At 39.3% G+C, this 19,959-nt stretch overlaps 1 protein-coding gene across 2 annotated transcripts in view; it reads right to left on the bottom strand.

The window, feature by feature from the left end:
* The window catches only part of LOC131073324 (phytochromobilin:ferredoxin oxidoreductase, chloroplastic), a 203,512-nt gene extending 183,863 nt beyond the window's left edge, over positions 1-19,649 (bottom strand). Inside the window, exon 1 of one of the 2 annotated variants that reach the window (XM_058009736.2) lies at positions 19,241-19,649. In XM_058009736.2, coding sequence (XP_057865719.2) covers positions 19,241-19,435 — 195 coding nt within the window. In that variant the 5' untranslated portion in view covers positions 19,436-19,649. The remainder of the gene's footprint in view (positions 1-19,240) is intronic. The other variant, XM_059211038.1, reaches the window with a different exon arrangement.
* Positions 19,650-19,959: the final 310 nt, after the last annotated feature.

The following is a 19,959-nucleotide window of genomic DNA, read 5'->3' as shown; positions in this document are numbered from 1 at the left end:
AACGGCAAATGTGCCAAAGAAAGAAGATATGCTAGAAGGCAAAGCTTTTCTCACAAGAGATAACGTAAAGAGAGTTAAGGATTCACCAGTTGTGACTGAAAATCCTACCAAGGGTGAAATCCCTCCTAAGAGTGAGATTGCTTCTGTCGAGAGCACGTTTAAAAAAGATGAAGTTTCCAAAGAAAGTGTGAAAAAAGAAGAAAGCTTGCAAGTCCATAGGGATAAGCCAACAGTGAATTATCAAGATGAGCCAACCCCATTCTTACTTTCAGTAAGGATTTTCGGCAAGCTTTTACATAATTGTTTGGTTGATTCCGAAGCTTCAAGTAATGTAATGCCAAAGGCTATATGCGAGAAATTGGGTCTCATTCCCATACAGACTAGTAAAAGAGTTACGCAATTAGATAAGACAGAGGTACTCGTGATTGGAGAGTTAAACAATATTCATATGCAGTTGGCTGCGGATCCAAGAGTCCAGCACTTCACAGATATATCAGTTGTAGACATTCCAGACGGATATGGCATGCTCCTGAGTCGAGATTGGTCACGAAGACTGAATGGTTACTTTTCGACCGATTTCTCTCACATGTGGCTGCCATGGAGAGGTGTACCAAACCAGATCAAGATAGATAGTACCCCAAGATTAAGATTAATGATAACAGAATATGGGGAAAGCAATGAAATCCTTTTCCTGGAAACAGATCTAGGAAATTACAGACCGAAAGTTGCAGAGGTTTTGATGCTTCAAAACCCAGTTGAAAAGATAGAAGAAAATCATGAGATTGTGAATTCCACAGAGATAGTAGTAGAAAGTGATCATGATACAGATGAAGAAATTGATATGTTTGAAAGTTTCAGAAGATTTGTATTCAAGAATATCCAGCAAGGAGTTGAGTTAGGCAACCGTGCTCGTATTCAAAATTTATTGTTGCCTAATTGGTGTCGAATTCATGATACTGCTCATTCTGAATTCTCTTGCGCAATGTGCAAGGTAGCTTTGAATCCAATACACAAGAGAATTCCTGAAATTCTGACCCTTGAAGAAATTAGAGAGGCCTCTCCTAGGCCAAATGAAGAAATTACAGATAAAATCAAAGAAGAAATACATGACGAAGATCAAGTTTGGACATTGAGATTTAATGGTTCAAAGTCAAAGAAAGGATCAGGAACCGGATTTGAATTGATAAGTCCCTCTGGAGAAACTTATTTGGCCTCCCATAGATTGCAGTTTCCATGTACGAACAATGTTGCTGAGTATGAATCCTTAGTGCATGGATTGTTGTTAGCTATTCAGAAGAGAGTGAAGATTTTAAATGTGTTTGGAGATTCAGAGATTGTAGTAAGACAAATGCAGAAGCAGTATGTCTGCCACGACAAAAGATTGACAAAATACCGCAACAGGATATGGGATCTCATCGAGAGCTTTAATGCTTTCAATATCAAGTCAATATACAGATCACAGAATCAAGTGGCAAATGCGCTTGCACAGGCTGCTAGTTCCTTGGCACCCATTGCCATGGAAGGATTAAAGAAGTTTACAGTGGAACTCGCATCAGTTCCATCCGTACCAGATAATGTCACCAATTTCCAAGTTTTTGAGGATGATAAGCATATATTGGATTTCCTGACAAATATAGATATTTTCCTGAGTCAGGTTATTGATGAAGAGGAAGCCAAAGAAGAAGAATATGATTCAGATGGTATCCTAGAGTTGAAGACAAACTTCATTCCTAAGGGAATGATAGAGCTAGAAAGAATATTTGATAGAGATAAAATGAAGATAGAAAGATTGCATGACTCAAGTGGAAGTGCCTGTGAAACGGTGAAGTTGGGAAATGACAACGAAGTTAAGAATGTATTCATAGGGAAAACATGCACACCCAGTGAAAGGGAAGGCATACTAAAGAACATGAGAGATTTTCCCGATGTGATTGCATGGGGATATGATGATTTGAAGACATATGATACATCAATCATTACACATACCATTCCCCTGAAACCAGACAGTAAGCCATTTAGGCAGAGACAGAGGCCAGTGAACCCTTTGCTGGAGCCTCTTATATATCAAGAAGTGAAGAAATTGTTGTCAGCAAGGATTATCTTTCCTATGCGACACTCGACGTGGGTCGCCAATCTGGTCCCAGTTAGAAAGAAGAGTGGAGAGATAAGGCTTTGTGTTGATTTCAGAAATTTGAATAGAGCATCAGAAAAAGATAACTACCCACTTCCATCATTGGATGAGGTTTTACAGATTGTGAATGGATCGCAGATGATGTCCTTTTTGGACGGATATTCAGGATATAATCAGGTGATGGTAGAATATGAAGATAGATTAAAGACAGCCTTCACCACAAAGTGGGGTACGTTTGCATACAGAAGGATGCCATTTGGCTTAATCAATGCTAGAGCCGCATTCCAGAGAGCTATGGACATTGCATTTCAAGATTTAGTTGGAAAATGCATTATTATTTACATGGATGACATTACAATTTTCTCAAGGAAAAGAGAAGATCACATTGAAGATTTGGGAAAGGTATTTCAAAGATGCAGAAAATACAGGATATCTCTTAATCCCAAGAAATGCATATTCGGGGTTACAGAAGGAAAATTGTTAGGACATATTATCTCGGAGAAAGGAATCTCCATTGATCCAAAAAGAGTTGAGGCTATATCTAAGATAAACCTCCCAAGCAGTAAGAAGGAACTGAAGTCCTTTGGTAAGATTAATTTTGTGAGGAAATTTATCTCCGGATTTGCTGAGATAATATGACCACTGAATGAAATGTTGAAGAAAGATGCTAAGATGGATTGGACAACAGAAGCAAAGAAAGCATTTGAAGAAATCAAGTCCACCATCGTTGAGGCTCCTGTTTTGGTCAGTCCTGATTATGCGAGGCCTTTTTATGTGTATTCATTCTCCTCAGAACATACTTGTGCTGCAGTCCTTACACAGAAGAACGAAGATAAAGATGAACATCCCATAGCATTTATGAGTGCACCATTGAAAGATGCGGAGCTGAGATATCAGAACATAGAGAAACAAGCTTATGCTTTGGTGAAAGCAATAAAGAAATTCAGACATTGCATCTTGAGGACAAAAGTTCATGCCATTGTCCCAGATGCAGCAGTTAAGACGCTCCTTATGCAGAATGAATTAGGAGAAAGAAGAGGAAAGTGGGTTGCCACTATCCAGGAGTACGACATTGAGATACAACCAATGAGACTTGTTCGAGGTCAAGCCTTAGTGCAGACTCTAGCAGTTGATGGACCCGGATTAGTCCAACAAGTCTATGCAATTGAAGATGTCACTCCAGATGAATGGTATAAAGATATTGTTTGCTATTTATTGAACCATAGATGCCCCACGCATATGGGCCCAGCTCAAAAGAGAGCATTAAAATTGAAGTGTCAGCATTTCATGTTACAAGGCTCGGTTTTATACCGAAGAAATCATGAAGGAATATATTTGAGATGTGTTGGAAAGAATGAAGCTAAACAGATTGTGGAACATTTTCACAACAGATTTGGGACAGGTCATGGTGCAAGCTGGGGTACTGCGCACCAAATTCTGAGAGCAGGCTATTACTGGCCTACCTTGTTCCGAGATACTCATGAACATGTGAAGACGTGTCACACATGCCAGGTTGCTGCCGTTCGAGAGAAGAATCCAGCCATGCCGCTGCAGCCCGTGATCGAGTCCAAACCTTTCGCTATGTGGGGTATCGACTTCATTGGTATGATCAATCCACCTTCCTCTGTGCAACACAGGTACATTCTAACCGCGACTGATTACTGTACTCGGTGGTCAGAAGCTCAAGCTTTGAAGTTATGTACAACTGATGCCGTGATTAAATTTTTAGAGGAGAACATCATTACCAGGTTTGGTTGTCCACATGCTATTGTTTGTGATAATGGTTCTTCCTTTACATCATTAAAGTTTTCAAATTGGGCTTTTGAATATGGTATAACCCTTAAGTTGTCATCGAATTATTATCCTCAGGGTAATGGGTTAGCCGAATCTATGAACAAGAATTTGTTGAGTGTGATTAAGAAATTATTAGAGAAAAATCCAAAGGATTGGCACACACAATTGAGATTCGCCCTTTGGGCAGATAGAACGAGAGTTAAGAATTCATTGGGGACATCCCCATATTTTCTGGTATATGGCCAAGAGCCTGTCTTCCCCGTACAACTGAGAATTCCTACATTGAAATTCATACAAGATTATATGGAGGGCGAAGACAGAGTGCAAATGAGACTAACACAGTTGATGAATTTAGAAGAAAAAAGAGATAAAGCATTAGAGAATTTCGCCAAACATCAGGGCGTAGTTAAGAGATGGTTTGACAGACAAGCACGGGTAAAAGCTTTTAGGATTTCTGACCTAGTGCTATATTGGGATAAAGCCCATGAAAGAAGGGGGGATCACGACAAATTTGACAAACTATGGAAAGGCCCCTATCAGATTGCTGAGATATTGGGAGAGAATGCATTCAAGCTGAGAACCTTAACTGGTGAGGATGTTCCGTTGCCCGTCAATGGACAATTCCTCAAGCATTACTTCCAACCTTAGGTTTCTTTTGAAGCCTACCCCTTGTATCATAGTTAGAATAGGTCTGCTTTGGTTTGCCTTAGTTTAGTGTTTGCTTCCGGTTCTGCTGTAGGGTTTTGGTTCGGCTTTGCTTTGGTGCTGGTTCTGAGGGATATCCGCTTGTGATGTGGGAGTTGTTGTCAAGACACACTCTGCGTTTCACCTGGTTTTGTTTAGTCCATTTCTTGAGCGATACCTCATGAAGTTCTTTGAATTAGAGATTGCTTATGTATAGTGTATCATAGGTTGAATCCGTATTTGACGAGATTGGAAAACTTTTATTGTATTTTGACGCTGACATCATTTGATTATTATATTCTACACATATTAATTTTATCCGAGTTATTATAAATTCTCAGGTGAAGCTGCGACTGGTGAAAAATCTATATATCCTACTTCAGTGCCATTATAATTCTCGAACCCAAGTAAGTTTATTACTTACGAGCCAAATGAATTGACGGAAATTGAATGTTCGCAAAAGCGAAATATCAAAAGAAAAGAAAGAAATGCAAAGAAATGAAATATCTAAATTGGCTAGTGGGAATATGCGAGTAACTCCACCAGGCCTATAGACGCCTAGCCGGAAGTGGAGCAATATTCGTGAGGTTATAATCGGCCGCTTGCGAAGTATGGACATCTTACGTAGCTAGTCTCACTGGATCCTTTGACTTTACAATATTCTCGTGAAGGTAATGAACGCAATTGCACACACCTGGATAATCAATGACTAAGTAACTTGATACAATTCTTGGATTCCATCTTTTCAAATGTGTTTTCTGACTTTTTGCTATGTTATGCAAGGATTAATTGAAGATTCTAAGTGTCGGAATGAGCTTTGTTCTTGAAATGTTCTGGAACATTTCCTCAATGGAGTCGCCAGATGTTGTGACCTTTTCACACATCACCCCATTGCTAACGGGGACCCCCTCTTTGCCAGCTTCCTGCATTGTTAGGTTAGGGTTTTGGCTGCCTAGTGGGCAATTTTGCGTTTCCCATGCCTGAGTCTCGGAATTTTGATCATGCCTAGTGTCGTCTAGGGTTTTTGAAGTGTTAGGATCAAGTTGCAAAAGATGATATTTTAATGATCCTAAGTTTTGCTAAGTGTTAGACCTATTGAACGTTAACGTGTTTTTAAACACGCGCATCAATGATTTTAAAGTGCCAAGGTATTCATAGACCTTTTGGACTTGCTTTCTCACTCCTAAGGTAATATTTAAGTTGGTTTCGCACTTTATTCCAATATTTTCCTAGCGTTTCGCTCATATTTTTGGAAAATTAGTATAAGTCCAGTCAAATTTAAAGTCGCTGAGTGATTTTGAGTGGTTAAAATGATAAAATCCTAAGGGAAATCCTTATTCCAAGGGTTAAAGGGTCAAAATCCATGCTAGAGGTGTTTTTCCCCTCACATTCCAGACTACCCAACCCATTCCCCCACTCAAAATCCATACTACACATGGGTTTCCCCTGAAATCCAAACTGGCTACTAATTTCCCCCACTATTTATCCATACTGCCATCGAATTTCCCCTAGAAGTGCTAAAATTTGGCTAAGTGTCAGGATTTATCCAGACTGCCATGGAATTTCCCCTGGGAGTGCGAACTGGAAGTGTGGACTGGAATGCAAGGATAATTCCATGCCTGGGTCGATTTTCCACCACGATTTTTGTGACAACTAAGTAAGGATTTTTGCCTGGATTTTTATCCAGACAGAGGTTGATTTTCCCCTAAGCATTTTTGTAAGGATTTTTTTCTGGATTTTTATCCAGACAGGGATCGATTTTCCACTAGGAACATTATGAAGAGTTTTGAGTCCGGATTTTTATCCAAACTGAGGTCGAATTTCCACCAAGGAGATATTTTTTCAAGTTAAGTGAGTTTTGAGTGTGGATTTTTGTCCAGACACATCGAATTTCCCCTGGGGGGTGATTTTTGCAAAATGAGTGCATTTTTGTCTGGATTTTTGTCCAAACTCACATCGAATTTCCCCTGGGAGGGTTTTTATGTGCATTTTGATGAAGTTGAGCATGGATTTTTATCCAAGCATGGATCGAATTTCCCTTATGGGGCAAATTTTGACACTTAAGTGATTTTTTAAGGGATTTTTCAATCCCAACCTATAGCGATTTTCCCCTGGAGGCTTTATTTTGGATTTAAATTGTAATATTTTAATAAATAAGCCCCATTTTGATTGCTTTTAAATAATTATTAAATGATTATTTAAAATTAAAAGCAAATTTAATAACTTGCAATAATTATTTAATGTTTGAACCTTCTAGAAGCAAGTTAGGGTTTCACCAAGCAAGTGTTTTTTATCCCACATTGCTTGTATGGTGAAAGTGAGAGGTGAAAGCAAGTATATGAGAGGAACTTCAGCATTATTTTATTATTATTTCTGCCAAGTGTCTCCATGAAAGCAATTTTTCTCCAAGTTGGGCGATTTTTTTAGCAAGGCGTTTTTGTGAAGTGTGGGATTGAGGATTTGTTTTCCTCCATTTTTTCCAGCTTGCTAATCTATTCCTCTTGGCTGCCAGTAAAGACCAGTTTCAGATTTTCGATTTTGCTAAGTGCTATTTTTTCCAAATTTAGCATTTTTTGGTGAAAGTTGGCAATTTCATGATTGAAGACTTGGGCAATTTTCCCTCCACCATTTGTGCTTGTTGTTCAGACCTTCATTGCTGCAGATTGCTGCCATTGACAACAATTTTCAGATTTTTCATTTTGGCGCTAGACTTGGGAAAAATTCGATTTTGCTTGGAAGGTGTTTTGGTGCCATATTTTGATGATTTTCATACATGTTTGGTGGCTGCCATCACTTCCAACCTGCTGATTCGCTTCAAATCTGAGGTTTGCTTCAGATTTTGACCTCCATTAATGGCTGCCATTAATTTTCAGACTTAAGTTTTTATTGCCCAGCCAATTCCAACTTAAACATTTAGCATTCGGATGTGTTTTATGGAGTTTTATGTGCATTTTTTAGACCATTTTATTGCTGTTGCAAGTCTGAAACTCCATTGTTAGGCGGTTGTCTTCAGACATTTTCATTTCCAGCCACCTAACCAATTTTGGCGAATTTGCTTGGGGCTGTTTCCTTAGCAATTTTTCATCATTTTCAAGGATTTAAACCACTTTGCAAGGTGCTAGTAAGTCTGAAGTGTTCGATTTTCAGACTTGTCCTTAGAAAACTAAATTTTACCAGCCATACTTACATTCCAAAAAATGATTGTTTTCATCAATAAAATTGATTTTTATTGATTTTATGCACATTTTGAAGACTACAACATGTTTTTGAAAGTCTGATTTTTCAGGTTGTCTTCAGAATTTTGACCTCCATTGTTGACTGCGGAAGGTGTCTTCAGATATTCATTGTGTGAAAACACAGCCTTTCACACCTTTCCTTAGTCACCACTTATCAGGTATACTCCTTTGCATTTTTTGCTTGCATATTTTCTAAGCGTAAGGAGGTATTAAATGAATTTTATGGAAGGCTTCCATGCCTTAGCGTTGTCACACTTCGAACTTAATTGCTAAAATTTACCAAGTGTATGGATTATTTCCTGATTCCATGCTCTGAATTAACTAAATCTTTAGAAAGTCAATAATTTTATTACGGATATTTTCCTAAGTCTAACTTCAAGCTTCATACAGGTGCGATGTCAAAGTCAGGATACAAGGAAAGAAAAGAACTGCTGAAGACGCTGGAGACTGAATTTTATCCAGAGTTTAAGATTTCATCCAGATGGAAGGAGATCGCTGATACAAACATGCATTTCTTAGACTTCAACCAGATGCAGCGTCGGATGTTCGGAGTTAGAGATCAGGTTCCTTCCCCAGCATATGTGAATATTATGAAGAGTGGCATTTTCCATGCCGCTGGGTTTCCGCAATCCATACAGTGCAGTGAGTTGATCCTGGAATGTGCACGATGTTACGATCCGCTCACAAGAATGATCAAGAGTCCTAAGGGCGTTGTCATCGCCAACCTTGTTGAGGATGCCATTGCTAAGGTGTTCGGAATTCCACGCGGAACAGATCCATGCCGCTGGGTTTCCGCAATCCATACAGTGCAGTGAGTCGATCCTGGAATGTGCACGATGTTACGATCCGCTCACAAGAATGATCAAGAGTCCTAAGGGCGTTGTCATCGCCTACCTTGCTGAGGATGCCATTGCTAAGGTGTTCGGAATTCCACGGGGAACAGACATGAAGGATGTGACCAAGGAGGATTATGCAGACAGATACACGAAGAAGATGGGTCTATGTAAGAATTTAATTAACAAAGAGTGGATGATTGAGCCTAGGTCTCATCATTCCAAGGCTCCCAAGACACTTATGTGCATAGATTTTAAGGAGGAATATAGTGATTTGATATTCCTACTCAATAGAGTGATGGGAATGCCGCAGAGAGCAATATTTCATGGATGGATGTTCTACTTCATCCAGGATTGTCTTAGAGGAACACTGGTGAATTGGTCCAAGATCATAAGCGACAATCTGGATTTCCAGTTGAGGAATGTAGAGCGGTCCAAGTCATTCGCCATGACTTCTTACCCGGTGTACCTGTTTGCACGATTTGTTTCATACAGAGGATTAATATGCAAAGGTGAAGTCGGGAATGGGCAAGGACAGTTTAAGAGTTATGAATGCTACCCCCAGCTGAGCATGCATAGAATTGAAGACTACAAGAGAGTGAATGATGCATTCACTATGTACGGATGCTGTAGGGCGGAATCCACAGAAGATTGTCCAAGGAGGCAACAGTGTTAATAGAGAAATATGGATCGTGGTATATACAGTTCCCCACTTTCACATACCTCAGGATTCATGGGTTTCAATCTGACCCCTACAGACTTCCTCGGTATCCAACCGACAGAATGATACTGTTGGAAGTGGTAAGACAGCTTCTAGAGTTCGATGTTATCCAAAGAGAGAAGCACAGGACAGGAATGGCGTTCCCTATTTCAGTTGGGAATACGTCAGAGGTCTGCCAATCCGCCATAGCCGCCAGCACTGCAGGTGAGGAGATTGGATTCTACAGATTTGCAACATACAAGAAAAGAGAAAGATTCGATCCAGACAAGAAGGTCGGAAGGATCAGAGGAGAGAAGTTCACTCATAAGGTTGACATAGAAGATTATTGGGCTAACTTGATGGACGAACAAGCAGTGAAGAGAAGAATGTGGTCCAGAATGTCAGTGGATTTCATGACGAAGTGTGGACTTTTCCTCATCCCTGATCAGGTATTAGATGATAGAGATCATACACACCCACATTATGAGAATGAAATGAAGAAGGCAATCCTATTGCCAAATTGGTCAGAGTCAGAAGAGATTGACCTGAATGTATTGATGAGAGAGGTCTTGAATTTCTCCCGCACATGGGTAGATATGCAGATGAATAAATTAGTTGACATGGGTGTTCCCTTCACTTATGAAAAGATGAAGCCGAAAGAGTCTACTTCCAAGGATGATCAGAGGACTATCAGTAATGTAAGGATTCATGCAGACGAAGAGAGTCAAGCTCCCAAGAGAAGGAAGAACATGCCTGGAGAAGTCAAGGCCAGAGGGAACAAGATTGAGGAGGTGAAGAAGAAACAGAAGACTATCACTCCACTTATCATTCCTTCACCCCCTCCTAGTGTCTTATCAATCAAAGTGATTGAAGTAACAGAACGGAATAAGGAGACTCAGCAGTGTTCCAACACAGTGATACTACCAGAGAATATTCAGGAGTTCCATGCCACAACGACATCTGCACCTCTTGATGAGAATAATGATCAGTCAGAATCCCCTACTGTCCTTTTGGAAGTTAGCTTGGGAAATGAGGTATATGATTGGACCAGGAGTAATCCTGATGACAATGAGGATGTTATCTCGGCATTGAAAGGACTTGATCGAGAAATATGTCTCGATGATGGTATGGAGATAACCGCTATTCCTGAATGGCTGAGGAGAAGCATGGAGAAAAGTAAACAAATAATAGAGGTACAGCCTATTGATGATATTGATGACTACCTAGCTAGGAGTGCTAAAAAGAAGGAGCCCAAGAGAGCAGAGATTTTGTCGCACATAGCTAGATATGAGACAGGAATGCGGATTGTGCAGATTGTTGTTCCTAGAGCCAACGTGACAGCGGACACTGCTACTCCCATGGATTTCCAGATCACTTCAGTCGCCCTTGGTCGTCCATCCGCAGGGCAGGAATTTCAGGAGATTGGTGACAACCTCCAAGCAATCAATGCAAGGTTAGACAAAGCGATTGCGGAGAATGAAAGGTACAGAGAAGAAAATATTGGACTCAAAGAGTATATTGCAGGGACAAGGCGTGGAGATCCCACCCTTATTTCCCCTATTGCAGTTGACCATGGAATACATTCACACTGCGAGGAAGCAAGAGGTACACACTCAGAAGTGGAAAAGTGGATTGAAAGTACAAGAAAGCAGGCAGATGATTTCCTTACTCAGTTTGTCCAAGCATATGATCAGACAACAACGCTCGTATTCAGAATCCAGTATTTGGAGGGAGTTTGGGAAGAATTCCGGCCTATCCAAGAGAAGACTATTCCACGCCTCCTAGCATTGAAGAAGGTTCCTAATTCCACCTTGGTCAACGAGAACATTGTGCACAGTGGAGACAAATATGATTTCCATGGCTGGTATTGTGCATTAGCCTTGAAGAAATCAGCTTATGAGAACGCCAATCGAGTTGTATGGAGATGGAAGGATTAATTCAAGACATTCAGATGAAGATCCTTGCCTCAATTGAGGAATTATTGGGTGTTGATATTAGTGATACTAGTGGTTTACACTTAGCCGAATTAACAGTTGGACTCTTTGAAGAAGAGTCAAATAGATGACTTGGTCTCTTTGTTGATTTATGTTTATATTTCGCAGAAGCTCATGCCTGAATGGGAGAACACTTTAAATGCTTGCTCGGATTCATTGGATGTGATTGATTTACAGCAGGATACCTTGCCTAGCATTTCCATGGAGGAGTTAGATTCAGTATTGGCTAGATTCTTGGAGTATGCTAGGAAAGAGAGATGCAGGAAGGAATCTTCTAGAAGATTCCCTATATGATGACTAGGTATCTTTTCATTGGGCCATATGTTTGTGGCGCCATTTTTGATGTAACCCTAATTAGGGCAATTCTAGGGTTTTGTTGGCATGATCTCGGCCGTTGATCTTAGATCAATCTGGGCCATCCATTTTTGTAAGAGACTCTATATATGCCCCTTTGTCTCTCATTTGTAAGAGAGAGTTTTTGTAGAATTGTTGGTATATGCTACAGCCATTTGAATCCTAATCATTGTTCAATTGTTGGTGATTTTGCTCTTCAAGTGTTGTATTTGCATCCATGGTTCTCAATTCCTCCAAGTTAGATTAGAATTTATTTTCATGTATGTTAGATTGAGTTGAAGATTTGTTGAATTTATTTGTGTGGAATCCTTAATCCATACCACTAGCCTCTTGCCGCTGGTAAGTGTGCCTTGTGTGGTCAACTGGAATTTGAGTAAGCATAACTTCAACTATTATGCGTCCGTTGACAAGCATCAACTTGGATGGTGTCTACGTTTGATGGTAATAGTCTAAAAATCATTAAGTATACCTTAGATGATTGCACTAAGCTTGTTTCAATACCTGATTGTGAGACCTTGCCTAGTTTGATTCCACTAGATCCATTCATCATTTCCTACATTCCTAGGATTAGAATAGATTTCCTAGACCCTATTCTTTTTCCCCCTTTTTTAGTAAGAAGTAAATTCAGAGCCATATTGATTAATCTTAAGTTGTCAGCACACCTATTCCACATCATTCATGATAATCCAAACATTTGCATAAGTCCCCAAGTGAAACACAGCAATTCACATCAACCACTGAACTTACCCACTCGTCAAGACCTGACATGTAGAAACCTTGGAATTATTTTAGTTGATCTCATTCTTAGCATCTGAGGTGAATTTGTTCAAGAGAGGGTAAATTACTTTGGTAATTTATTCTGTATTGTTATGTGCATAAAAAACACATCAACAAGGCAATTTTTGGTGGGCTCTAAATTCAGCATCAAAACATACCATAGCAACTTGAGACACTTCCTTAGGCAGCATGATTTGAATGACCGCCAGCAGAAGTGGGTTAGTAAGCTGCAGGCATATGACTTTGACATAACCTATGTCAAAGGGAAGAATAATGTTGTTGTTGATGTATTTTCTCGTAGGCCACATTTGAGTGGTATGATTGAGATTACTGAGGATTGGAGACATTTGATTTCAGCAAAGTATGCTAAGGACTCATGGGCCTCTAGCATCATGGATGGTACAATGCAGAATAGGAGGTACTCCAGTGTAAATGATCTTATCATTTACAAAGGGAGGATTTTTCTTGTACCAGGATCAAAGATGAAGAGTAGGATTTTGAGAGCCTTGCATGATTCTCCCATGGCCGAACATCCAAGTTACTATAAGACATATAGACAGGTCAAGGAACGGTTTACTTAGAAAGGGCTCAAGTCCAATGTTCTTCAGTATGTTAGGGAATGTCCTATTTGTTAGCAGAACAAGCAGGAACATACTTATCCAGCAGGACTTCTCCAGCCACTTCTCATTACCGACAGGAAATGGGAATGCCTATCAATGGATTTCATTACGGGATTGCCTAGAGTCCACGGCAGTGATTGTATCTATGTGGTTGTTGATCAGCTTACAAAATTTGCCCACTTCTTTCCAATCTCAGCTACTTAAACAGCAGTACAGGTGGCAAATCTATTTTTCCGAGAGGTTTTCAGACTCCGTGGGTTACCTCAAACCATAGTCAATGACAGGGACAGCAGATTTATGGGTCATTTTTTGCAGGAGCTATTCAAACTCAGTGGTACTGAGCTCACCCCTAGTATGAGCTACCACCCACAGACTGATGGTCAGACAGAAAATGTTAACAAATGGGTGGAAGGTTACCTTTGGAATTACATAGTTGGACAGCAGCAGGCATGGATTAAGTGGTTGCACCTATGTGAGTATTGTTATAATACTACTTACCACATGTCCATCCAGATGACACCATTCATGACTTTGTATGGGTATGATGCGCCCAACTTCTTGGATCTTTTGTTGAGTGATAGCAGAGTGTCAAGTGCTAAGGATCTTCTCCAAGAGAGTCAGGACATTGTGAGATCATTGTAGGAGAACATACAGAAGACACAAATCAACAGAAATAGTATGCAGATCAGAAGCGAGTTGAGCGGTCATTTGATGTAGGTGACATGGTGTATTTGATGGCAGCCATACAGGTAGTCGACACTTAAGAAGAGAGGTGCGGAGAAGCTCAAGCTCCGCTATTATGGGCCATTCAGGATTGTTAGGAGAGTTGGAGAGGTGGCCTATGAGCTTGAGCTACTGGAAAATAAAAGGGTACATAATGTTTTTCATGTATCACGCCTTAAAAAGGCAATAGGACATCACATTGTACCTTCCATAGTGCTACCTCCTCTTGATGAAGAGGGGAAATTGATATTAGTACCTGAGGCCATCATTGATTCCAAGGAACGTAGATTGAGGAGAAGAGTCAACAGGAAATATTTGGTGAAGTGGAAAGATTTGCCAGTTGAGGATGCTACTTGGGAGAGAGGATATTTTGCAAAAATCTAGCATTGAGATTGCTTGAGGACAAGCAATTTCAGGGTTGGCAGACTGTAATATCTCCTTCTCATTAGTTCGCAGATATTCACGAGATTGGCCTATCACTTGACCCTCGTAGTCCAAGAGGATTGATTAGGGGGTCGTTTTGCAGTGATTCACGGCTTCACATTTCATGTCTACTTGATGTTATGGCGAAATTAGGAGATTACACGTATTGTGAGACATGTGCACTTTAATTATAATTTAATAATATTTTAGAAGTGCAATTAGATTAATATGTGTAATAAAATATTAAAGTGTACCTACAAGATAAGAAGGGAATCCTCTAGAAGGAATCACGAGATTGGATGTGAGAAGAATAAATAGAGGAAGGTGTGTCATTGTTGAGCATCAGTTGTTGTGAATATCTCTTCTTGTGTAGACTTGTGGAGCCGAAGGGTTTTCTATAGACAATCATTTGGGAACGAAAACTCCCAATGGATAGCATAACTGAGGAGGTGAGAGATCTTCCAAGAGGTTGTTGTTGAGAGAGGGAGACATATCAATCTTCCTAGGTGTGCCTATTGAGTTTGCTATATGCCGTGGTGGACAAAGTTCGTTGAATTTTCAGATTGGCAGATTTAGTATCCATTACATATCGATTTTGATTAAGAAAGGATAGTCGATCTCATTGAAGGAGCGTTGGGGGTGAATTGTGAGCTTGTTGATCATATCTCAGGTCTGAAGTAAAATCGAGCTGCTAACCCCAAACCCACGATTTTATTCATTCTTCTGCATTGAAGCATCAAATTCCACTTTTGAGGTCAGCAATATTTTTGGAGAGATTAGGCGATTCACCTTGAGACAATTTGGAAGTGTTTTGTGCAGAAATCAGTGGCATTTCAGTCTGAGGCAAAATTGTACCAGTCTGCCCCCATATTTCGATTTTGTTCATATCACTCCAATTCAGCATCAACACTCATCAATAAGGACAGCACTGAACTTAAGGAGGAAGGGCGATCATTTTGGGAGAAGATTGAAGGACTTGCAGCTGACATACATGAATATATCAGACCACATTAACAGCAGCAGGGGCGATTTGTGAAGGAGGACGAATTGGCTCATTGGAGGCGCCATAGATCATGATATTGCTTGCTTCTTCAAGGTGCTAAACTCAAGTTTCTTTTGGCATTACTAGTTCATTATAATCTCAGTCTGAATGTATGCATTAGTTGCTGTCATTTGTCTTCAAAAAGTCTGATAAGGGGTCCTTGATAGCAGTTCATGTATTTGATCACATTGCTGCCAATGTAATGTCCCATTTGATAGTCATATGAAATAAGAAGGAAGGAGTATTGATTGCATCTTCATTCATGATTTTCTGAGGGTGTATGATAACTGTTTGCTATAATGTCAGTTTGCTGTTAGTTCATGATTTTTGGGCCTAAACTTATATATATCATCATTAAATAGCTGTATATGCATCTCTAGTTAACTATCAACCAAGAAGAGACATTTAGAAGTTTGATTATTCATAAGATTTTCATGTGCGATGATCTTCATACCAAACTGAAAACTCTGTCAGCATAACACGCAAATCTCAGAGCAGCATAACACGCAGTTTGGACAGTAAAATATTCCTTGTCCTCAGTCATTTTAGTACAAGGTATATTTCAAACAAGCCTATCGAGTATGCTCACTATGTTTTGCTAAGGTATTTTGAGTATACTCTTGTAATCCCTTCAAGGGAATTTGTCAATTACAAGATTGTAGGGAATTTGTCAATTACAAGATTGTAGCAAATCTGAATAATATTTTAATTTCCAAAATTGTTGTTGTTATCAATCTCAGTTGTAAGCTTGCGTTGGTTGCATCAAACCCTACAACACACCAAACAAACAAACCTTCTGCACTCTCCGTCTAGTTCTGAAAGGCCACTTTCAAAAAGAAATATAGCATTATCAATCTAAAATTAACCAGCAGGTTGCAGTTCAGTGTTCCACCTGGGGTGGGACATTACATGCTGTAAACACACACACCCCATTGCAAATGGGGACCACTCTTTTTGTTTGTTAGATCAGTGTTTTGCTTAGTCTTTTAGCCTTTCGGAGGAGGTTGTAAACCCTTGTCAATCCGGAACAAATATTGATCAATCCTTGAAATGAGTAAGAGTGCAAACCTTGTCTTTGGAATTGGATAGATCAAGTCAAGAAATTCACTAAGTCTAAGGTCAATGAATGGGATCTTTAGGTAGAATTACATGTGGTCCTTGTCAAATTGTTGAAATTCGATGAAAATGTCCAAGTGTTAGTCGGGAACACCTAATTCATGGTCTAGGAATTCAAGGATGTAGAGGAAATTCACAAAATTCACTTGACAAAGCATGGAGTTTGAAAAGTTGTCAAAGTTGTCAAAATGTTGTCAAAAAGTGTCAAAAAGAGTTCTCAAGAAAAGGTGTAAGAAAATGTCAAGGAATGATAAAGAGTTCCAAGTTGGGTGATAGGTCTTATGTTTGAATTTCAAATTGAAATCTTTGCAAAAACCTCTCATGAGTTCCTTCAAATATGGAATTTCCACTAAGTATGTGGTATCTTTGTGCATTCATAACCAAAATCTCCATCAAGGATTTAGGGTCTTGAGTTATTTCACAATCCAATTTTCCACCAAGTGTAGGGTTGTTATGCTCTTGCACTAGCCAAATCTCCGCCCTACATTGTGTGTTGTTCTTTCACAAAGTCAAATTCCGCCCAGCACGAACAGGTGCTTTGTTCTTACACACAATGTCAATTTTTGCCTAGGCAATGGCTGTGTAGTGCATTCACACTTGAAAACTCCGCCAAAGGGGAGGGAGGAACTTTGTTCTTGAACAACTCAAAATTTTCGCTTGGATAAGTTCTTCGCTCCTCCAAAAATCTGATTCAAAGCCCCTTAATGTGAAACAGCCTGCCACTAACAGCATAGTGTGCTGGTTATGTCATGGTGCTGTGATTCTTGTCACCAAGGTCCAAACCCCTACTGGGGTGGTATTGCTGAGTGTTCATGTTGGTTATGAGGTCCCCCGTATGTGGCCTTACCAGTTCATATCTCTGGTCAAAGGTATTTACCCGAGAAAAAAAGGTAAGAAGTAGCCAAGGAGACCAGACTTAGAGATGGTTAACCCTTGCAAGGAAAATAAAGTTGGTCCCAACAGTGTTAGAAGCAATGTCAGTTTATCTCTTTTATATTTTTGCCTCTTTCTGCTGAACTAGATTTAGCTAGTATTTAGAGATAAATTCAATATATGCTTACCCCTTGCAAGGAAAATAGAGTTGGTTCCAACAGTGTTAGATACAATGCCAATGTATCTCTTTTACATCTTTCCCTCTTTCTGCTGAACTAGATTTGGCTAGTATTTAGAGATAACTTCAATGTAGGTTAAACCTTGCGAAGAACACAGAGTTGGTTCAAACAGTGTTAGATGCAATGCCAGTTTATCTCTTTTACATTTTTCCCTCTTCCAGCTAACCTAGTTTTAGCTAGTTAGAGACAACTTCAATCTCAACTTCAAGGATAGAAGATAACCTTTGTATCACATACAAATGTAGCCACCAGAGAGTTGAAACTATGGATTCACGAACAGGGCCATGGTCCGTGTTCCTATGATGGAATTTCCTGCTAACTACAAGCAGACAAGTATGGATATTGTACGATGTATTGCAGAAAATATCCCTAAGATTACTTTCTTAAGTCTGATAAACAACCTATAATGCCTCCAAAATCGTAAGCTAGCCCTTCTAATATTTAAAAGAGCTTCTCTAATTATTTTCCTGCTTGCTCGGCATGATACGTTGCATTTATTGGTAGATGAAACAGTAAATTGTTTTGACTCTTAAACGTTGAATTATGTAACAATAGTGCACTATGAAAACATTACCGAGAATACAACAATTGGAGTTCGGAAGGAGCTCTCGCCAAACACTTTTGCCCTAATAATGGGAAATAACATTGAGTAACCAGAATCATGATTGCAAATATCATATGGATGGACTAATAATTCAGGGAATGTGAAAGCATATTCATATAAGAAAGTATCATATGCTATCTTCAATCCGCAAGGTGATAGGGGTATGGGGTACCAATACATGTTATAGTACATAGACACTTTTAGACCAATAGTGGTGCCCTAAAAATGTCATGTCAATGCTTATCCCCCAAAATGTATCTCTAAAATTCAAAAAAAGCCAATGAAGTGATGCCATATCAGCGCACAAATAAACATGACTTAGTGCACACCTATGGATCTTATGACAATTTGGGACCATTTTGGACACCTTCACAAAAATACATGCTGATGTGGCATCATATTTGACCATATCGACTTGAAATTTTGTTTTTGAGTAGGGGACTTGACAAATAAGCTGCTGTGTAAAATTCATTTTTTTTTTAAATGTCCACATATGATTTTGAAAAGCGTGAAGTTAGGGTGCACACATTCTGGCTCCTCTCTCCTATTCATGTAATCTTTATTCTTAAATTTAATGACATGTTCAAAGTAATTTATAAGAGACCATTTATACAAACATTGTTTTACTAGGTCCAGGTGATAGAGGAATTAGTTTAAAAAAATGGCGCTCCATGAACACCGCTGCCCCAATCAAAAAAATATAAGACAGCTTGGTTTCAGAAGAAAGTAGTGCTTGTTTTTACTCAATAATCACAAGGATGAGCACTCGGTGTACAACAATCATGTACCTTACAATGGTGGTATTTAAACAGCAGCTTATGATGCAGTTTGCACGGTAAGGGAAAGTAATTAAAAAATAATATTTTGACACTTTAAGACATAATTTCATGTATCTCGACAGCACCGCCGTGTAGTGATCTTAATGCCAATGTTTTTGAGTCTTCTTGAGACCCCTATGAATGGAAATTAATTACTGTATCATGCAAACCCCAAGTGCTCGAATCCTTGTTGTGTATTGAGGGCGTGTAGGTGGTAAATATGCAGGTGATTACGTTAAATACACTTGTAAAACGAGGGCTCCATTGTAGGATACGTACCTCCACGGGAAAAGGATGAATGTGCGTATGTTTACGAGCTTCCTGTATGCCAAACTCTGCAAATTCATTGTACAAAGAAGATATCCTCATTCTGCTTCTGCTTCTGCTTCTCATATGAAACCTTCTTTTGCAACTCATCTGCACTTGCTGGCTATTGACTGATATTAATGCCGAATACTTTGCAGCCACCTCCATGCTGCACTTCACCTATTTCTACAAATTGTTTGAACTACCTGCTTTGAATGTGAAAGGAAGTTTTGCGGAACGTCTCAGGAAAAGATTTTACATGGCATTTCCAACGGGGTAATGGTCAAACGTTGAAGATAAAGCGATGCGTGTGAAAGATCAGCTTTCCTCCTACGTTGTAAACTGATAGATCGATCTTTTTAACCGCCAGGAGGCTACAAATAGTCTAACCAGCAGTCAGTGCTGTTAATTTGGTCTTTTGTGTTCCAATCATTTTGTTATTCAAGGGTTGATATGCAATTTGTGTTCAATAAATTGTAATAAGAAAAATAGTTGTCATTATATTGGCATATTTATTCTAATGTCTTTAAAAATATTGTAATACCCTAAAAAGGGTCATCTAAACTATAGGCCCCTAATCTCGACAATATCACCAAGGTCCTAACCAAAAGCAATTAAATCAATCTTGAGCACAATTAATTAATTTTTTAATCATCAAATATCACATGGCAAATCAATAACTCTATATTAAT

This window comes from Cryptomeria japonica, chromosome 9, assembly GCF_030272615.1.
Source record: "Cryptomeria japonica chromosome 9, Sugi_1.0, whole genome shotgun sequence".
In the NCBI taxonomy this organism is placed as follows: Eukaryota; Viridiplantae; Streptophyta; class Pinopsida; order Cupressales; family Cupressaceae; genus Cryptomeria; species Cryptomeria japonica.
Note: the sequence above shows the minus strand (reverse complement) of the source record. Positions and strands in the feature narration are given on the sequence as shown.